The sequence below is a fragment of the Nasonia vitripennis genome, chromosome 1 (genome assembly GCF_009193385.2).
Source record: "Nasonia vitripennis strain AsymCx chromosome 1, Nvit_psr_1.1, whole genome shotgun sequence".
Taxonomy (NCBI): Eukaryota; Metazoa; Arthropoda; class Insecta; order Hymenoptera; family Pteromalidae; genus Nasonia; species Nasonia vitripennis.
In genome coordinates, this window is record NC_045757.1 from 25,424,452 (window position 1) to 25,447,250 (window position 22,799).

Below are 22,799 nucleotides of genomic sequence, written 5' to 3' on the forward strand. Positions count from 1 at the left end.
ATGGATTTACATTAATTTCAATCAGACGTAAAATTTTGTTGCATTCATTACAGAAACAACAATTTTTTCAGTTACTTAGATGCATTTATGCACACTTTAATTTTAGCGTCATTGTATAAAACTAATTATAGTAAGATTTTAGATAAGTTGAACTGTCACGGTTTTTCTACGTTCCGAGTGTAGAAATGTAGGTTAGTTCATCTAGCCTTTAAAACTTAAAGTTCGTTTTTGAGTCGTATGATTATAATTTATTTAATAAAGGCGTGGTTTTTAATCACACAACGCTTTCTCTCAGCATTTCCTTCGGACTTGAGACCGAAAATAGGTCGTATTAAAAGTCTGCAAGTATGGAGAATAGAATAGAAGCAAAAAAATATCAAAGCGCAATACATAATGTTGAAAAAAGCTACATGCCAAAGAATTTACAGCAATTATTTAAGAAAGGTTGTAAAAAGGTCGGCTCCTGTTAGTGAGCTAGCTACACCACCGGCGCAGAGTGTATGTGAGTCTGTGGTGCGGCACCTACCGAAAACGTCGACAGTGAGTAAGTAGGGCTGAGCCCTTTTATCTGCATATCGCGTCAGGAGTAGCAGCGTCTTTGCGACTTGGTGCAGCGGCACCGAGTAGCCGTTTTCTCGTTCGCGCGCGCATGCTTCGCAAGATACTCTCCACGCCGAGTTAACATTCATGTGACTCGGCGTGTACTTGTATACAAACAAGATTGGCCGCACAATATATCATCTCTCCCTACGAAGAGTAGCACTGTTCCAGTAAATTTTCCAGCGAAAAGTAGCACAATTCAGATTTGCCGCAAAGACTAGGAAAATTCAGATTCTTTTAATCAGAAAAGATTCGTTATTTTTTAAATAAAAACAAATATTATTAAGGCAGAACTAATAAAATGGCAAAATTAATTAATTAATTTGCCGAAAAGTTTTTTAAATTTTAACATTTTAAAGATTTTTATAGGAAATGCAATTTTTTCATTTTTTAATTAATTTAAACGGCAAATCTGAATTGTGCTACTTTTCGCTAGAAAATTTGAACAGTGCTACTCTTCGTAGGGAGCGACGATATCATTATTTTATTTTATTTTAATATCGAGATTAGTTTATTTTCACAAGTTGTTCTCTCCTGTTCCCTATACGTCCTCGCCGCGAATACCGCTGCCTCCGCGGGCGTTGCAACAAGCGGTTGCAACGCAAATCTAATAGGCCGGCTTCTCAGGGACATTGGGTCCTGTTGCAAGGTCCAATACTTATATTCGAGTTGTAACGGTTAGGATGGTTCGCGGAATGCGTCTATAATCGCTGATAATCGAAAAATTCCCACGAAAAAAACGCACATGCGAAACCGAAAATCTTGTTTTTCTATGAAATAATATAAAAAAAAACAGAAGAATTAAGCCTGGGTAGATTAAAATCTATTTAATGCAAGCTGAGATCTAAGCAATACAGTTTTCAGTTATACAGAGTATAGAGTGCGAGAAAAAATCTTTTTTACCCTTAGTATCTTTCTAATCTGGTAATAATTAATACATTCTTACAGATATTTTGCGAATCATCGTAATGCCTCATATTAGTGTTATATAATTATATTGTTATGAATTTATTGTAACAAAGAGTTAGTTAGATGTGAATTACATACTTAAATAAATGTATAAGAATGGATGAACTATATTTCAGTGTATGCAAAGTAATATTGAATTAAATATATAAAATTTGTACAACATAGCAATCGCTATACATTACAGTTTTAATATTTAAAAAATTTGTATTTATATTCAGACATCTTGAAATTAAGTGTTACAAATACATTTGTGGCTTTAACGGCAAAACGACTAGTAATTTAGTGTTTTCAAAGAAGTGATTTTAATTTTTAAATTGATACGTATAAGATCGTAGCAGTAAATAATAGTACGGTACTCTGTTTTTACTATTAATGCGTTATAAATTAACTAGCTTTTTAGAAATTTCTCTAAATTGTTATTCCAGCCCTGATAGAAAATAACTCAACTAAAATGACTCGGTTACTAATTATTGGGCAACCCCGTAAGCCAACGATTGTCCTCGATATAAGCCAACCGTTACCAAACGGTTAGAAACTTTTTAAAATTATGTTTTAAACAAATTTTTGGAAAAATTAAAAAATTTGTTGGAAAATTAAAAAAAAATTTTTATTTTAAAAACTTTTGAAAATTTCTAAGTTATAAAGCATGAGTAATTAACATTCTCACTAATTTTTTAAATTAGCCATTTATAAGCCAATGAACCTGATAAATCCATGTCGAAATAAGGTACATTTTTACCCGACCGTTTGTAAAATTGTTGGCCAACGCACTCCAGTTGGCTTACTAATGGCAAAGGGTTGGCTTACATTTCTACCAGGGAGGAGCACATTTTTTCGGGTTCCACATTAAACATGATCGAGTAGGCCAAGACATTTCGGTATAAAATTTAACATCCAAATAAAAAAATAATAATTATGTATTAGAGTTCGAATCATGCGTTTTTAGAAAATATCTGTGCGGTTCCGTGCGTTTTTAGAAAATGTCCGTCACCGAGGCTATATATATATATATATATATATATATATATATATACACACTAGTGGGGCTTCGCCCCCCTGCTTGCTACGCTCGCCAACCCCCCAGTGTAGTTTTTATATGATTTTTATTTTCAAAATTTTATTCTATATAAATTTTATGGATTATAAAAAAAGATTGAATGTTTGTCGAAGTTGAGAAAATAAAAAGAAAATCCCTTTCTGAAGTCTTAGGTATGTACATTATTTAGATCAAGTGGTGCGATAGCACCCCACTAGCGAGAAAAAGTACGAAGTTCGATTCGATGTCGTCAGGGCATTCCTATATATATTAAGCAAGCAATGTATCTTAAAAGATAAATAAATATTTTTTTAAATAATATTGTATTTTGTATGTATATATATTAATATTCAAATTTTACCCAAAATTATTAATCTCTAAAAAAAATAACTTTTAAAAAAGTAAAAAGTTAGGCAAGTTTAATATATTTCGCAACAAAATTACAGATTGAAAAGTACTAAGATCAATCAAACAAAGTCAAGTTTATTATATTTAATCGTGATGAAGCAAGGAACAACTCTCAAGATAATTATTACGTAACTTGCCATGCCCGTTTAATTTTGTTTATTGGTGAACAACTAAAATTTCCTTTTATGTATTAGAACGTCATACAAACACCATAAGTACAATGAAACGGGCATGGCAAGTTACGTAGTAATTATCTTGCGAGTTGTTCCTTGCTTCATCACGATTAAATATAATAAACTTGACTTTGTTTGATTGATCTTAGTACTTTTCAATCTGTAATTTTGTTGCGAAATATATTAAACTTGCCTAACTTTTTACTTTTTTAAAAGTTATTTTTTTTAGAGATTTCAATCATTTTTAGTAAAATTTTTTGAGTATTTCATATTCGACGTCGTAGAAATAAAATATAAGCATATTTAGCACCTTTAGATCAAAGCTTTTTTGTCATCGTCATCGGCCACCCTGTACACCTAGACACCGCCCTCGAATTATTTCAACACCAAAAGCCACGGAGCGCACGACCTAGACCTCGTCATCGGCCACCCTGTACACCTGGACACCGCGTTCAAATGATTTTTACACCTAGACACCAAAAGCCACGGAGCGAACTACCTAGACCTCGTCATCGGCCACCCTGTACACCTAGGTACCGCCCTCGAATTATTTCTACACCTAGACACCAAAAACCACGGTGCGAACTACCTAGACCTCGCCATCGGCCGCCCTGTACACCTAGATGCCGTCCTCTTATGATTTATTTATCTAAACACCAAAAATCACGGAGCGCACCACCTAGACGTCGTCATCAGCTACCCTATTTATCTAGACACCTTCCTTGAAAGATTTTTACACCAAAACACCGAATACTACGGAGCACACATTTATAATTCAAGCAGAGGAGCAGACAATGTAGGCTCAATAGCTTGTGCGGCCAACTTCACAGTCTAACCACTCGGTCAAACTGCACGCAGCTAACTTAACGGTCTTACCACTTTTTGGGCTGAAGAAAAATTAAGCAAGTGATTTCAGCATTTTTGTTCACCTGCATACTTGTTTATTATGTTAAAGCTGGTTTATTGCTGATATTTTGGTTTAAAATCATAGTTTGGCATACCAGTATAAACATTTATCAAAATTAGCTGGTTACATGAATGATAAATAATTTATTTCCTTAATTGAAAATTCGAGAGACCAATATAGAAGTAAATAGTGTCACGGGCGCCGCGGCGTCGTCTGCTTCTCAAACTCGCCTTCGTGGCGCTCCCGCGCCACTTGATTTGTAATATCTTTAACTTTAATTATTTAAAAAAATTGATTGATTGATTAAAAATTGATTTTTTTAGACAAAACTCTACAAAAAAGTTGATTCATATAGTCATATACATTTAATTATGTCCTGACGGGAAAAACATTTTTATATAAAACATTAATTTATTATTTTATTTCTCAAAACAAAAAAATTTTATCTATGGCATGGACTGGTATAGCTTCGATATTACTTCCAATGGGAATGACCAGTCATAGAACTTTTCGTTTACCTTTAGATTTAACCAATATCCAAGTCTCATTTTTAAGATTTAAATCTGACAAAGAAAAATTACGAAACACGGATTTAATTATTTGGGATGAAGCTTCTATGATTCCAAAAAAGGCTTTAGAAATAGTTGGCAAAACATTACGTGATCTATGTGATATCGAAATTCCTTTCGGAAATAAATTAATAGTATTAGGGGGGGATTTTCAACAAATTCTCCCTGTTTTAAAAAATAGTAATAGAAGCACTATTATAGCAGAAACTATAAAATCATCATACCTTTGGTCAAATTTCCATATTTTGAAGTTAAATATAAACATGCGTTCATGTTATAACGAATTTTCAAAATTGTTACTGAAAATTAGAGAAGGAAATATTACAACATTTAAAATTCCAAATGAATGGAAAACAAATGATTTGTTCAAAAATTTTTGGTAAAAAATGTCACTTTTCGTTAAATAGTGTAAAACTCACTTCTCATAATGAATATACGTATTTTTTAAATAAAAAAATTTTAAGTCAAATGGATAGCGAGGAAAAAATATATTATAGCATAGATACTGCAACATACAAAGGTGTTGACAAATCTGATGATAATATTTATATAAATTTTCCGATAGAAGTAGTAAACAAGATTCGTGAAAGATTACCACCACATGAAATCAATTTGAAAATTGGTGCAATTGTTATGTTAATAAGAAACTTAAGTATAGATGATACTAGAAAATGATGAAAATGATTTGAGATACTTAAATTCGGAAATTGAATTTAATGAAAAATTTGAAATATTAAAAAACACGTCAAAAAAAAATTACAGAACTCGATGAAATTCCTACAAAAATAACATTAACAATTCAAAATATTCTAAAGTTTCGTAAAAAACAAAATTTATTCCCGAATGCTTTAAAAGATGATACTGAGTCTTATGTTGAATACATCATCAATATAGCCAATGTATTAGATCACATTTATCAAAATTAGTGAAACCATAAAATTATTTTCTTTTCAAAATTACCATAACTTCATTATTTTTTTCAGAAAAAATTCCCGTGGTTATAGGGCTCTCGGCGATGATTCCACGTTTTTTTTTAGATTATTGTATAAAAATGAATCAGTATTAATTATTTTATTTTCAAATGCATTATCTTAAGAACAAAATTCATTCATTTTTAACAATAACTATAATTTAGTATAATTTGATCATGTCAGAAAATTATTGGTGATTTTTATACAATAAAATAAAAAAAAAATCAACTCGCCCAAAGTACATTATGACTGAAATAATGTGTTTCTGACAGTACCCCTTGGGTGGTGTGGAAAACTGTCTACTGATGGTTATCTTTTTACCGTTCATAACTATATCCAAAATAACTATATAAAATAGTATATAATTTTAAACCATAAACAGTGACAGTTATATTATATAATTTTAAACCATAAACATTGACAGTTAACTAACAGTACATTTTAAGTAAGCTAATTCTATAAAATTCATGTTATTGCTATGTAAAGGGCTGTGGGGGGGGGGGACATACACATTTTTAAAAATAACATAAAAATAAACGATTATTACGTTATTTTATGGGGGGCTGTCGGGGGTTTGGGAGTGTGGGGGTGTGGGGGGAGTATAGCCAAAATAACTATATAATATAGGAAGATATATTAGGGTGACACATTCTGCATCAAACTTCAGGTATCTATTTTCCGTGGACCCCTAGTAGTAGCCGAATAGTCAAGGAATACGGCAGATTTTTTTTTAGATTATTTAAACAATTTGTTAGGGTGTCTCCAGGGTCTCAAAGAGGTGATCGAGTTCCGACCGAGGTCCTCCCAGGCACTAAACAAATATTTCTAGATGTCTTTCGGCCTACGGATTGAAAATTTCGAATGTTTTCTTTAAATTTGTTTTTAAAATGAGTTTTTAACAATTTTTGTATTCGCTCGAATTTGTAGGATTTAAAAATGTTGATTAGAAGCTAAGTTATTAAATTTTTGTTTAGTAATTGTTTAGTTTTTGCTTATTATTTATAATGGTTGTTGTTAAAAGTCTATGTTAAACAAATTAGGATTTTTTTAACTTAAATTTTTAAATATCGAGATTTAAAGGTAGAAAAGATGTACATTTTAAACTAAGTCAAAACAGAGAGTCATCGGCAGAGTTGGGCCTACAAACACCATGTGTCGTGTTTCTCTGCACTGTATGGGAAATGGTCGTTAAAGTATCATGTCGACTCATCTCTTGAAAAAATTTACAGCTTTCACCTACTTTTTGAAACTAACTCCGCAATTTTCATTCAGTTTTATGCACTGTTATTATTTCTTTTTTTGCAAAATTTTATCTGTATAAGTATAAGTATTATAAATTTCTCATTTTTGTGCAAGCTTGGGTTCCAGTAAATTATTATTATTCAAATATGCGTTGTTTGATACTCACCTTGCATTATGAAATTATTGTATGCATTTTTAAAATAGATTTAGGTAAGTAAGCTAAAGATATATTACGTTAATATACTTTTAGATTTAGTTATATATATGATAAATGTTTACAATGGGTGTATACATGCAGAACATTAATTGTTTGACACGGCAAACAAATAAATATCATATCCACATATTTTTAAGACATCAATATACTACTTCATTTTTATGTTATTATTGCTAGCCGGTAGTAACCAGTACAGTAAAATAAGACATTGCTGATCTAAGTATCTGAAAACAAATAAAAAACATTATTCTTGTTCTACCAAACATTACTACTGTTTATAAGATTAAAAAAATCTTCACTTGTGTAACTCACAAGACTACAACTTTCAAAATTCATTTGAAGTAGCGGACCAGCTGTTAAACGACATGGATCAATGGATCGAAGTAGCATGAATCGGATTAATATTTTTGTTTTCATTGGAAATTCGAACCAGCCGCATGTATAACTAATATTATAACTAAAATTAGTATTGTAATAATAAAGCGCAAAAATTTATTGATTTATTGTTTATTAGTTTATTTACATCGCATCAAAAAGTTCATTGCTGCTATCGATTAACTTTTGCCCTGGCCAATTACTATAGAACATGTACATTATAGTTCCCATCCAAAGACAAGCGATTCTAATTAAGTTTATTGGATTGTGAACATTCCATACCAACTATATATAAAATAATGAATATTAAAATTTGGAAGAGCATAGGAGTAGGTTGCACAATTAATAAATATGTGCTGTACAACCTATAATAATTGAGTATACAATAATAAAAATATCAGTGTAACTCTTGTACACATTGTTATGTGTAATAATAAAAATGAATTATAATTTTATCAAATGCCATATAATAATATATACGTACATCAACGGTAATGATACTTATTCCAAAAAGAAGTAATGCGCATACGATGAAAAATACAATATTATAAGCACTCTGAATAGTGTCTACAAATCTATAAAAAAATGATAATTTTATGAAAATATATTGGCAACTAATCCAATAATATTTCAACCTTTTACTTAACTTTATTGACCTCTGATGCAATCGTATAGAACTAACAACATAACTATGTACGTTGTTTTCTAAAGTTTTTAGATTGTAATCGTTCTTTTTAGAATGATGTATTGTATCAAAAGCTACTTTTAATCTGTAACTAGAATTTTTAAACACATAAGAAAGAATAAAATATTTGGTTAATACAACTAGTGACTGAAATAGTGAGCTTCTCAACTAAAGCCAAATAAATTTCTCAAGCTATAAAAATACTAATCAGGCCATTTTAAATGCTGAATTCCTTGTAAAAGAATAAACACATTGTACAACAGGAGAAACGTAGCTTTTAAAATTTGAAAAAGCCAACTTTCTCTCTTAATCGTGTAATATATACTATTTAAATGAATATGTGATTTTCATTTCATTGAAAAATCAAGAATCAAGTTACGATATTTTTCTTTCTTTATATTCTAGGGTTATGTAAATTCTTCTTACCTCGAAACATTAAAAAGTGCAAGTACGTGTTGAACACAATTAACATATGAAGTGTCAATACCAATCGTCAAGAATATTGTCGCAATGCCAGCAATTATGTGATGAAGGAAAATATAGAAAAAATATTTATCTTGGTCAATATAATATTCACAATAAATACATAGTGATTTTTTAAACGTTTCGTTTCTTGTTAAAATAATATTAAGAATCATTGGTATTACAGCAGGCAGTGTTACAAATAATAGACAGCTCATTGCGGCATATACTATAAAACAATATAATAGTAAAAAAGAAATAAAATTAATTAGTTGAGACTCAAATAATTCTTTACTTGACCAAACAACTGTTAGCACGCGTCCTACATGAGCAAATTTACACAAAATTGCAATTTCATTTTTGTCCGTAAACCTTTTCCAATCTTTCATAACTTCTTCATAAACGTATTTAAGCTGCAGAACAAACAAAATATTAAGTGAGATGATAGAACAGTTAAGAAAGTCTTAAACTTATCAATTTTTAATATTATATTATGAACTGTATGTGTATGTCTGTAGAATCTAAGACAAAGACAAATGTTATACAAAACTAAGTCATTTAAGAATTTAGAAGTCCCTATTCGAATACTAGCAATACTACGGAGAAAGATTATAAATTTCATATCGTGAATTCTGTTAAAATAATGAACAATAATAACATAATTAAAAAAAAAACAAGATTTCGGTAGATAGATGCGCAATGCGAATTTGATCTTCTAGCTAGCAATTCCTAGATTAATGTAGTTGGACGAAAATTGGCTACTATACTAATCTATCATTCCTTTTAAACATTTAAAATTTCGATTAATTTTTTTGCAATCCATAAAACAATTATTTTGGCATCAATGAGAGTATTATAAATTATCGTATAGATATACTTTTTTTTTTTCAACAAAAAAAAAAGATTACCTTATCTTCTGTCAGGATTGCAGTCAAAAATTTAGCAGTTACTCCTTGAAAATAAAAAAAACCAGAAATATTTTCCAAAATAATCTCGGGGTTGGGATTTTTCTCTCGACATTCTTCAATGCCTTTCATCATCTAAAACAAATAAATAACGCGATAAATTAGGACGCTGGTATGAAAACTGTGTTAAGGTAGTTCACTCAAAAAATTAATTTTTATACAGTGTTACGAGTGAAGAGTGCAACGAAAAAGTGACGGACCCCGGGTTTGAACCGAGATCCTCTGGCTTTCCAGGCAGACGTTCTGTTGACCGCCACCACGTATTTACGTACTCCTCATACCGATTTGGCTTTTTTAATTATTTGTTTGCACCATTGTATATCCACATATTGTAATCTTTAAGCAAATAAATCATTTATAAAAAAAATTGCACTCTTCTACTCGCTCTCTTATAGTAATTAGAAAACCCGTGACGTGTATCCACGCGTGACAACAGATTGCTGAAATCCATTTCTAAAAAGGAGATTGCAATAGTATCGAATTGAAGCTCTTACAGAGCCAATACAGACCGTTATCAAAAAATTTCATTGGTGGGTACAGTGGAAACAGGGAGCAACTTCAGAGAGCTCAACAACAACAAAATCAATGTGTGCAGCACGCTCGCTAAGCCATCTTCTAGTTTTTTAAATATGTTCTATTAAGTGTCCTCTATAACTCTGTATAATTTTTTACCCCTTGAGCGGTATGTTCTTTAAAGATATCTTTAAAGATCGATATAATTACGAAGAAAATATGTCATAAATCTATTTGAAAAACTAGGTTATGATGTAAAATCATAATACTAATCAAGGAAATAAGAATTTGATTGGACAATCTGTGCTTTTTTGAAAGTTACAGCAATCGAAAATTTCAATTCAATGCTATCAGTATATGTATGTGCGCGGTGTTTTTTACTTTTTTAAGTTTCGAGGATATTTAAATCTAAACACTTTCTATCAATATTTCGATACACAATGTTAAAAATTCTAGTTTTCACACTTGATAATATTTAAAATGAACACTGTATGATATTTAAAAAAACCGCTGCCAATTCTTTAGCACGTAGCTTCCTTCAAGATTATTTCACTTCATATATAATCCTATCTTAAAAAATTTATCGCGCCATCTTGAAGGACAATGTGACGTCGCGCAAAACCTAGGCGATGTCTTTAGGAGCACAAACTATATTAATCTTGGCTTATTCAAACGAGCATTGAAATACTCTCTACAATCACGAAATGGTTTCAAGGTAGTGAATAAAATAGAACAGTGTTTGTAGTTAAACCAGTTTCAAGGATGTATATTGTCTCAAAGAACCTAAATACAAGAATCTACTAATTATCTGACTTTAAAGCTAAGCTGATGATTCTACAGACTCGCGACTCTGACTGTCCTCCGGAGCAGCGGTGATGTTGCAAGACCTCTGCTGCTGGAGTTGAGGGCGTGACCTTGAATGGAGGGATTTAGATTTAGATTTAGATTTATATGTTTTTATTGTTGTACATTATGTTGTACATATTTCAATATAGTAAAAATACAGATAAGATCAACAATTGTTGTGTAAGAAGTGATATTGTGAAGAGTAAATGGAATGAGGTCAAATGAGATGGATGGGTGTATATGTTTGTGTATTTTCCAATTTAAAGAAATATGATTTAGCTGTTTGTTTAAAGTGTGATATGGATAGTGTGTTGCGAAGGTGAGATGGTAGGCTATTCCAGAGACAGGAAGCGCTGATGAAAAATGAGTTCCTCAGCGTCTCCGTTCTGAAGGACGGGATGTCCAGGGGGGTCACCTCACCCCTTACAGGCCTGAGCGCGACGTGTAAATCAAAATAGGCTAATAGGTAGATAGGTACGGAGGTGTTGACCATTTTCCTTAGAAAACAGGCCATGAAGTATTTCCTACGTCCGGCGGTGGTAAGCCATTGCAACTCACGCCTATAAGGGGAGATGTGCTCGTCCCTCCTCACACCGTAGATATAACGGATCCCCGTGTTGACAAGCCTCTGCAGCCTCAAGTCAAGTTCCTGTGTTAGGTCACAGTAAGCCAGTGAACAGTAATCGATGATGGGAAATAGGAGTGCTTGCACCAAGTGTTGGCGCAACCTCAGGTTAGTGCTCTTCCTAAAAGAATAGAGACGGTACATTAAAGAGTGAGCACGTGAGTTTGGAGTCTAGCACCAAACCCAGATTGCGCACCGATGATTCGTAGTCGACCCGTCGAGCTCCCCCTATATTTATATAGATGTTAGCAGTAGTAGGTAGAGCATTTATATAGTAGGGGGAGCCGAGGACGATTGCTTTAGTCTTAAGGACATTAAGTTTAAGACTATTTGATGCAGCCCAGCCCATTATCCTCTCGGCGTTAGCACTCATCCTGACAGAGCAGGAATCAAGCTCCTCGAGGTGGCATTGGCCGTAGATCTGCAGGTCATCCGCATAGATTAGATGGGACACATCTGAATCTAGGCAAAAACCAATATCATTGATGTACAACGCGAACAACAGGGGGCCTAAAACTGACCCCTGTGGAACACCGGTGTTTAATGGTAGAAAAGTTGAGAGCTCGTTGTTGTCACCAATGACGGCCTGTTCTCTTATCATCCCGTGAGATAAGATGCAAGCCTGCAGATAACCTGCTTGGAAAAGCCGAAAGAGGATAGCTTTCCGAGTAGCTTGACGTGACACACAGTATCAAACGCCTTGCTAAAATCAAATAGAAGTAGCGGAGTGACCCTCTTCCTGTCTATCTCAAGCCTCACATCATCAGTCAGCTTGATTAAGCCAGACTGCGTACTGTGGCCAGTGCGAAAGCCAGTTTGGAAATTGTCAAGGTAAAGTCTTGTTTCAAGATATTCAGAGATTTGCTTGTGCACCAGCCACTCTAGCGCCTTGGACAGGAAACAGAGTAGAGAGATCGGACGGTAGTCAGTTACAGCTGTTGGAGAGTTAACTTTGTTTAGTGCTCTTACGATCGATGATTTCCAGGCTGAAGGAAAGCGTGCCTCGCTCAGAGACAGGTTAAAAATTTGACAAAGTAAAGGAGCGAGTATTGGCAGTGCTTTGGAGATTACAACCTGTGGGATGCCATCGCTTCCCTTGGCCTGGGTGTTAAAGTGTGATACTGCAGCCGACACATCCGACTCCGTGATAGCACTGAAGATGAAGTGTTCAGGGAGGTCCAGACTCTCCAGGGTTCGCAGATACTCCTCAACAGATGGAGCTTGAGCGTCGTTTGAGATGGAGCTAAAGTGTTTGTTGACAGCATCTGAAGAGAACCGAGCAGTTGAAGGATATTTAGAGGTAGTAATACCAAGATTTTCAAGCTCTTTCCAGATCTCTGCAACGTCGGTCAAGGTAGACAAGCGTGAATAGTAGTAATTCAGCCTGGCTTCCTCAACCTGTTTATGAGCGTTGTCCCTTGCAATTCTATAGAAGCATAGATCCCAAGTTAAACGACTTCTGCGAAAGCGCCTGTAGAGTCTGTTCCTTTCAGTTAAAAGGTCACGAAGAGCCGCGGTAAACCACGCGTGACGTTTACGTCCAGGTGTCACAGTCTTTAATGGGGCAAGATGATTTATGGCGTTCGTAATGTGAGCGTTAAGAATGGTAATGCATTCGTCAAGTGATGGCGTGGTGAAGGATGACCAGTCACATGCGCTAAGGAAGTCCCTTAGCTTCTCAGCACAGACACCTTTGTAGTTTCTGTAAGAGTATGTAGCAGGTACGTGGCATGGAATCTGTACGTCGAGTGTGGCCGTGATAAGGTCATGTCCGTTGATAAAAGGAGTGTTCGTCTTCCAGTATGAGAGCAGGCAATCCTGCTCATCAATTAAGCATAGGTCAAGCCAGGTGTCAGAGTCCTGTCTGTGATGGGTTGCACCATATGGCACAGAAGTGAGGGAGTTCTCATCAATGAAGGCCCTGATGAAATTGGCGTCTTCAGATGAAGAAAGCTGCTCAGCATTAAAGTCACTCATGATGACCTTCGTGGAGTAGTTGTGCATAAGTGTTGTTAGTTGTTCAATGAAATTAGATCCCTGGATAAAGGGTGAGTGAGGAGGGCGATACACAACCCCCACGAAGATGGGCGATACTCCCTTAGCTGTGATTTCACAAAAAAGATACTCCGGCTTACCTAGCTTGCCTGACCATTCGCCGTCAGATGACGAGATAACACTAGCCGTCAATGAAAGATGAATGTAGAGGACCACACCTCCACCGTTCCTGTTTCTGTCCCGTCTGTGCAAAGTGTAACCATCCAGTGAAGGGATGGATGATATCTTGTCACTTAGCCAGGTCTCAGTTACAGCTATTACATGAAAGGGGGAACGAGTGGACAAGAAGAGCCTGATCATCTCAATGTAACCCGTAAGGGAATTCGCATTGAAATGACAGACCCTTAGACCCTCGGACAGATACGTTTTAGAGGCAGATGTGGATGAGTTGAACGATTTAGATGGTGGTTTTGGTGGAATGATATGTGTGTATGTGTTAGTGTGTGGTATCCATGCTGGTTGTTGGCGGCGTACGGACTAAAAAAGCCTCAAGATCAGCGTCTGTAGAGATGATGGTGGCCCGTTCGCTGTCCTCGCCAGAACGGACGTAGACTCTCCCGTCCCTCACGAAAGAGCGGCATCCCCCCCCTCCTCTTCTTTGCCTCCAGCCAGGCCTTTATACGCAGCTTGTGAATGTCTGGAGGAAGCAGCTCGTTTATGTTGATAAGTCCCTGGTGGTTTGGGTGGAGAGCTCTCGCTTCCTCCAGTAGGGCAGCATCCAGTTCGCTAGTGTGGAGTTTGCGTTTCCTGGCTTTGGCCACGATGATGGAGCGGGCCAGCGCACTGGAAGAGAGAGTGACAGCTAGAGGTGGTAATCTGCTGTCACCTTGCACATTGATGTTGGTTGCGTCAATTCTCCCCATGATCCTGACGGAGGGATGTAGTTTTGACAAATCAGAGCGACTCCGCGCGGACTTACAGAACTACGAGCTTGAATCAGCGTCGGTCCGCTGGGCCTACGTGGTGGTGGAAAATTCGGAAAACGGGCGAGCACATGATGACGCACTTCGCGCACACGTGTTGACCACCCTAACTCTCAGTCCGTATGAAACATAAAAACTGAGAGCCGATACTTGCACAAAGGCATCCTTCTTTCCACTACTTCTAAATTTATGTTCTATTTTCTTAACGGTTAAGTGACCAAGAATACAGAAATGCTTTTGTACTTTATCTACATGATTTTATAAGATGTACATAGAATATACTCGATTTTATTAATAAGAATTTGAATCACGCGCTTATACGTCACAACAGTGAAGAGTTGTTCTGATTGGCTGTTCCATCTAATAAAGTGCCAATTATAGGCCACACGTATCGTAATATACTATATCGTCGCTCCCTACGAAGAGTAGCACAGGACAGAAATACCGCCAATTTAAAAAATGTTTGTAAAACTTTATAGATTTGGGAAAACAATTTTAAATTCGGTAAAAAGTTGTAAATAGTAAATATTTAAAAATGTTTATTTGTGATTGTTTCTCAAAAATCGGGAAATTTTTATAGAAATTAGTTGTTTAAAGTTTGAGTTGTGCTAGTCTTCGAGAGAAATTTTGAGTTGTGCTAGTCTAGCGTGCGTTAAATGAGTTGTGCTACTTATGACGGGAAATTTGAACAGTGCTACTCTTTGTAGGGAGCGACTATATTATCTTAGATGGATCGAAACTTCTGGTTGGTTTATTCATCTGTATCTGAAGAGATAAATTAAATCCATAATTAGCATGCATCATGGTTATGCTTTTTACCTATGCAGATATAGCTAAATATTCTTCCTAAAATTCAAGCTGTTTCTCGTACTTCTGTTATATATAGCATATTTTTTATATTTTTTAAATGGCTAAGAAAACAGTGCTTTAAATATTAATGCATTTTTTATTAGCTATATAAAAATGGGATCAGGACAAGGAATATTTTGGAAGATTTTGGTCAATTAAAAAATTAGTTTTTTACTTGTGTTTTAATATTGAAACAGCTTTAATAACAAAATAATCAACCATTAATAATTGCAATATTCTTCGTTGCATTACATCATTATAATTAACTTCTGCCATTCTTTGTAGTATCGATACAACAATATTATTATTTGATTTATTTATGAAACAGAAAAAAAGATAATTTTCTCTTATTTATACTATACAATACATCTTGTTTCTTATAATTTTAGTGCAAAAAAGAAATAAAAACAGTCATGTACGATAAAGCTGTCTTCATTATCGAGAATACAACATAGTACATGTTATAAAATTCAATAAATTTAAACATAATATATTATGTAATTTACGTCACGACGTGCAAAATTTTCTCAAATCCCGTCTGGAACTTTTTTTCCTTGTCTAATACCTCTAAAAGTATAGAAGAATGTTCAGATAAGTATTCCAAGTGCAAAGTTACAGTTACATTAATCTGTTATGCCTTTTAAGTTTTTTTCGAACCAGAACTGTCTTGATGATTATTGATATTTATTAGCTCATGATTGACGGAATTTGCAAAAATTTTCTACGGCGGGTTGATGTGAAATGTATATAATTTGTTTAATGCTACAAATTGAATCAATAAGTAGATTTGAAGTTTAATAGTATATTATGCAACGGGTGCAGAAAGTCTGCATTTGCAAAACAAGAGTTTACAGCACGAGCCGAAGACGAGTGCTGTAACGAGTTTTGAAAATGCAATCTTTATGCACATGTTACAAACGATATTTTATACCACAAGAGCCGAAAATTCACATTAAAGTTGACATTTTGGGGTTAAAGTGGTATAAAAATATGTTATTATAAAAAGCCTGCCGCGGGCCTATCGTTATAGATATATCTTGTAAAGGACTATATACTTATTAAGATTAGATTACATATTTTTAAATTATTTTTTGTAAATGTATAAACGAAATAAATTGTAGTAAATATTCTTTTACTTACTAGACCGACCGTTTCCAAACGCATTTCAAATATACCAGATGTTAAAAATGTGCGATGACTACTTTGCAGAAACATGAATTTTATTAATTTTCTAGTTTTTAAGGGATAGCTATACCAATTGGAAAGATAACTGAAAATGCATGGTAATATTTTAATATTACGTTTCTATTGATTAACTTTAGAATAACATGAGACTCTAGTTCTCTGGGATATAATTATATAATAAAATATAAAAATATAAAATAACGTAACTTAAACTCACATACAGCTATAAAATTAAGACTTATGTTTAGTAAAAAGATTGTATTTTTTATAGTGTGTTGAAATTAACCTTAATGTTAAGATAGTTCACCGGCTACAGTAATTCTATATGTTATATCAAAAACTTATTATTACAACTATTTATCTATTAAAATGCTATATATTGCAAGTTATCCGCTTATAAAGTGATTTACAATATCATCACATCAGAACGAATGAATTGGTTTGTTTCCAATTGCAGTTGCAGAAATATTCGGAGAAAAATCAGTAACTCGGTTACTATCTTATAATATGTCATCACTTCCTACGAAGACCGTTCAAATTTTTTACTTATACTATGACAAAACTCATTTGACGAACGCTGAACTCACGCTTTTGCCGCAAAGACTAGCATAACTAGTGCATTTTCCGCGAAGAGTAGCACAATTGAGCATACCCGAATTGTGGGTTAGTTTCTGAGTTATACTAGTCTTCGCAGCATAATTGTAGTGTGCTACTCTTTGGCGGCAAATTTCAAATTGTGCTCGATTCCGTTAGAAAATTTAAACTGTTATTCTTTGTACGGAGTGACAACGAGTTAAAAATATTAAAAAAATTAAATATGGTGAATTTTAATATGTAAAACATACATATTCACAAAAATATCTTGGGTCCCATCAATTATTTTTTGACCTGGCCAATTAAAATAAAACATATATACTATAATAGCGATCCAACATGAACCTAATCTCAATAACAGAAGATAGTCTTGTTTATTAATAATCAACTGCAACAGAGTATACGACATATTTATAAGTTTTTATATGATATATATCATCTTATATAATAATCGGGTATTTGTGGAATACTTACATCTATTGTAAAAATACTTAAAGCCGTTAATAACATTGAATATAAAAAAAAATGATACGCGTTATACGCATTGTCAATAACTTTAATAAATCTGAAATCAGTAATAAAATTTCCATTGATACATTTTAATTTTACATTAACGTGCGATTCAATGCGATATGCACTTATAAATACTAAACTGAAGACACTTCTTGTGTATCATTATTTTCCCTGTGATCATATTCCAACTGATAAAAAATTTTCGATAAATTGTTTAGTCGATACCTAAAAAAATAAAATATCTAAATTTTATATTGTAGTAATGATGAATTGCTAATTTATTTAGAAAATGTCACTTTGTTTTATTTTAAATAACTTATTCCTCGTTGTTTTTTGTAAATTCGTTAAAAAGAATGGGTATAGGTCTGGTTAAACTGTTTTCCATTTTATCAAATAAGAGTAAAATATTAACATTTATCTACACTGTACGTGGCTAAAGCTAAAGCTAATTCAACTAAGATGTTACTCTTGAACATATATGGCGCACATATGACTCTGTAGTCTTGAGCGAACATTATTTTTCGTGATTTAAATTGCGCATACGAAATAATAAAAAAAAAAATTGTTTCATCTGCACCGAAAGTATGATATTTATTATGCGCATGTAAAATGCGATCAAAGAAGCCGTTTTTTATTCTAAAGCAGAAAAACATAGCTACTTTTGCGCTCTTTGTTACATGCACTCTAGCGAATATATTCGATTCAGCCATTTCTTGATATTGGGCAAAAGTATCATGGGCTAAAGGGCGATTAGTACTTATGTGATATCCCACCTTCGCTTATGGTACACAATATATACTTATAAGGATATACTTACTTTAAAACTTTTAACATTGCAACAGCGTGTTGCACAATCAAAATAAATGTTGAATCAAATGTGGTAAAAAGTAATGTTCCAACCACTGAGACAAACATTATATGACTGAATATGTAAACAAAGTACTCATCTTGGTCAACAAAATACTCAACATATATGCACGTTGACTTCTTATAAGTTGTATTTAGTAATGAATTTAGTATCATTGGAGCGATTGCAGGCGTACATACAAAAATAAAAACGGTCACTTGACAATAAACTGCAAAAATTATTTTAATTCTTTACAAAGTTCAACAGACGTAATTATTGTTAAACATAAACATTTTATACCGCAGTAAAGGATGCTTAATATACGACCAGTATTGCAAATACGTTGAAGAATAGCATGTTCCTCTGGATCATTTATTTCTTCCCAATGTCTTGTGATCTCTTCATAAATATATCGCATCTGTTGCACGAAATTTTTTGTTATATAGTTATTAAGGGTAAACATATATTTTTTGTTTATACAAAGACAACTTAAATACTTAAGTATATACAATCAAACTTTTTTCTGGCTCTACAAAGTTTGATAGTTTTTATTGCCCAAGTGAAGAGTTCACAGTACAATACGTATTGCAAGCCGGAAACAGGTACAAAAAACACACAAGAGCAATAAGACCCCTTCGTATCCAAGATACTTCTTTGGTTTACAGTATATAAATGTCGTGCTATTTTTTACGAAGTATCGTCATAACATTAACAAATATACTGCGCTATATTTATATTGATTTTAAACTTACTTTAAGATAGTATTTTTTGATAAAATCATGTCTGAAATGTTGTCTCTGCATAAATTTACCTTTGATTCCTGCAGCATAATCGTTAATATTCTTGCTGTTATTGCTGAGCATAGAAATACGCCAGTTATACATTCTATAATAATAGCTAAGTTTACGATTTCGGCATAAAATTCCTCACAAGCCCTTATTACCTATAATAAGCATTTAATCGTTAATTAAATCAAGTATGTCAGTTAAATCTCAATGACAGTTTTTCGAAAGGTTTTATAGTATCAATCATTAGTAAAATCCTCTTTAAAAAAGTAATACCGGAAAATTGAAGCCAAAAATGGATTGGTTAATTCTGATGAATCGAGAAATACGATTGGTTAATGGCGGCGCTGTAGCTGATATCTAAAAATTCACCATGAGTGGTTGTTTTAATGGCGCTAAATGAAAATCCTAATAAATAATAGGGCATGATCGAATAAAAAATTATGAAAATATCAAATTAAAAAAAAATGTAAGTCATATAATTAATTAGTATTAATTTCATCTCTTAAACGCGCAAGAATACAATGATTTATGACAATTTCCATATTGAACAAATTCACGGTGTCAAAGAAAGTTACGCACAAAAATATTGACATAGTATACTCCTTCACAGCTTTTGGTGCCTCTATCAACTGTTTTTAAAAGGGATGATGCCTGAGTGTATAGAGTCACCGATACAATGTCTGTAGGGAGTGTACTTTTCTGCTTTCCTGCTCGTAGCTGTGTGGCTGTACACCCGTTAACAATATTGTTTACAGTTTATGCGTCATTATATGGCTAATTCGTTAACAATTAATATGCTTAAAGGCTTAAATAAGCCTATACTGAGCTATATTAAACTATTCAAATTTTTATCTGTTCTACCCTGGTAGAAATTGGCCGATTTAAAATGGTAAAAATGCTAAGAACTTGGTAGTTTTATTTGCCAGTTCTTGTTACAAGATGTAACGCTTTTTATCCTAGTTCTTTGGCAGTTCTTAGATCGAGCTGTTTTTGAAAAGTAATGCCCAAGATAGTTGGTCAAATGGCAACGTTTACTTGGCTCGGTTGGCTAAGGCGCGCGGCTATTCTTGTGCAGGGCTCGGGTTCGAGTCCCCGGTCACTCGAAATTTTTCGGATGATATTTCGCATGCAAATCATTATTCTTATATACTTTTATTAAACAAAAACTCGAATACAAGCCTGCTAGTAATGATTTTCCAATTCTAACCTTGAATCGCCCTGTTACAATGCCGCTACCCTAAGCGGGTCTTGGGCGTTGTCGTCCAGATCGGACGGGTGGGTGCCTATCACCACTACACAGCGCGTCCTTAGGTTGCGGATAGAGGAACAGCCCCTGAGAAAGAGGTTAGCTGCGAATAAATTGAATAAGCAGCCGCGGACAGCCGATAGGAACAGGCGTGGGTGTGATGAGCCCACACTGTCGAACGCATTCATCTAGAAACACTACGCAAGCACCACAACAACAAAAACACTTCACATTATCTCTTATCTCTCAATCTATCTCTTTCATCACACATTACAAAAATGGGCCAAAATCCTGCTGCCGAGGAGGATGCGGGAGCGATGACAACTGCCCCGAAAGGGGATGTATAGAATGATTCGTCACCTGGTCTTACGCGGTAACGATGCCAGCGAAGGCGCGCTGCCTTGCAGGGGGGCGTTAGGATGCGAGAATGAAACCGTAGTGTGTCTGACGACGAATTGACACTGTCCTCGTCAAAGTCGGAAAGCTCTCATACTTAGTTCTAGAGAGGTATGGGGGTTATCACCTCTAGAACGGTGGACTCACCTGCGATCGGAACAGGATCCGAAGCGCGCGGGTTTAACATAACATCATGGCTCAAAAAAAATAAAATCCGAACCAAAAGGGACTTAAGGGTCGGAACTTGGAATGTTCGCAGTCTATACAGAGCAGGTGCGTTTAAAGAACTCGTAAAGGAAGCTGATAGGTACAATCTAGATTTGTGTAGCAATACAGGAATCGCGGTGGCCAGATGGCGGAGTACTAGCATCGGGTAACTTCACGTACCTGTATGGGGCCGGGAGTGGGGGATCTCTAGGCACCGGATTTCTCGTAAGCAAAAGCATCATACATTCGGTTAAAAGTTTCAAATCCGTCAATGATAGGCTCTCGTACATCATTATCGAAGGTGAATGGTATAGATATGTATTTATTAATGTACACTGTCCTACGGAGGACAAAGAAGAAGAAGCTAAGGATCTCTATTACGAAACTTTAGAGCAGGTAATCGACCAGTTCGCGTCTTACGACACAAGAATAGTATTAGGCGATTTCAATGCTAAAATAGGTAGGGAGGAAATGTTTAGGCCTACTATAGGTAAGGAAAGCCTGCACGAAGCCAGCAATGATAACGGTATTAGGGTCATAAATTTCGCGGCGGCAAAAGATCTTATAATCAAAACTACGTGTTTTAAGCACAAGAACATACACAAGGCAACGTGGACATCGCCGGACGGGGCCACACAGAACCAAATTGATCATTTCCTCATTGAAAAAAGACGTCATACTAATGTTCTTGACGTAAGGGCTTACAGAGGGGCAGATAGCGACTCGGACCACTTCCTAGTAGTAGCCAAATTAAGAGCTAGACTAGTAGCGAATCAAAATAGTAAGCGAGCAAACAAGGTAGAAAGCTTCGATATTGAGAAACTACGAGATAGAACAGAGCGAATTAGGTACCAGATAGAAATTAATAATAGGTTTCAGGCACTTGAAGCAAACACATCGCCGGAGGGGAATGACGAACCGAATAGCTTATGGGGGGACATCGAAAAAACGATAAAAGAGGCCGCGAACAAAGTACTGGGTAAAAAGAAAAAGCCAAAGAGCAAACCATGGTTTGACGAAGAGTGCGAACTCTGGTTTGAAAGGCGCAAAAAGGCTAAATTAGATAGCTTACAAAATAGAAGCGATAGGACCGTAGAAGAGTATTCTAACGCAAGGAAACGGATGAGCGCGATCTACAGAAATAAGAAGCGGGAGTATCAAAAGAATCTTATTAGGAGAATAGAAACTAACAGTAAGGAAAATAACCCCCGCGAAATGTACAGAGGGATTAACGCCATCAGAAAGGGTTTTAGGAGTAGAGCGCAATTGATGAAGGACGAAAACGGGGACCTCGTAACAAATGACAACGAATTACTGTCGCTGTGGAAAAATTATTTCGATAAATTATTAAACGAGCACGAAAATAGCGAAGAATTAGGGGACGAAATTCACACTGCTGAACCCCACGTGGAGGAACCGAGCTACCAAGAAGTAGAGGCCGCGATTAAAAAACTAAAAAACAACAAAGCCGCGGGAAATGACTCTATACCAGCTGAGTTACTCAAATATGGGGGCGTCGAGCTCACTTTCAAAATCTATAAACTAGTATGTGCCATCTGGAAAAATGAAACAATACCCGAAAATTGGAAGGAATCTATCATTATACCGATTTTTAAAAAGGGGGATAAGACAG

At 34.7% G+C, this 22,799-nt stretch overlaps 1 protein-coding gene across 2 annotated transcripts in view; it reads right to left on the reverse strand.

Annotated features, from left to right (window-relative positions):
* Positions 1-7,116: 7,116 nt before the first annotated feature.
* The window catches only part of Or170 (odorant receptor 170), a 37,389-nt gene continuing 21,706 nt past the window's right edge, over positions 7,117-22,799 (reverse strand). The window contains exons 4-11 of one of the 2 annotated variants that reach the window (XM_031933509.1): positions 9,523-9,654; positions 8,910-9,027; positions 8,579-8,843; positions 8,115-8,243; positions 7,952-8,042; positions 7,616-7,752; positions 7,405-7,537; positions 7,117-7,316 (exon numbers count right to left, since the gene is read on the reverse strand). In XM_031933509.1, the coding sequence (XP_031789369.1) occupies positions 7,266-7,316; positions 7,405-7,537; positions 7,616-7,752; positions 7,952-8,042; positions 8,115-8,243; positions 8,579-8,843; positions 8,910-9,027; positions 9,523-9,654 (1,056 nt within the window). In that variant the 3' untranslated portion in view covers positions 7,117-7,265. The remainder of the gene's footprint in view (positions 7,317-7,404; positions 7,538-7,615; positions 7,753-7,951; positions 8,043-8,114; positions 8,244-8,578; positions 8,844-8,909; positions 9,028-9,522; positions 9,655-22,799) is intronic. The other variant, NM_001190627.1, reaches the window with a different exon arrangement.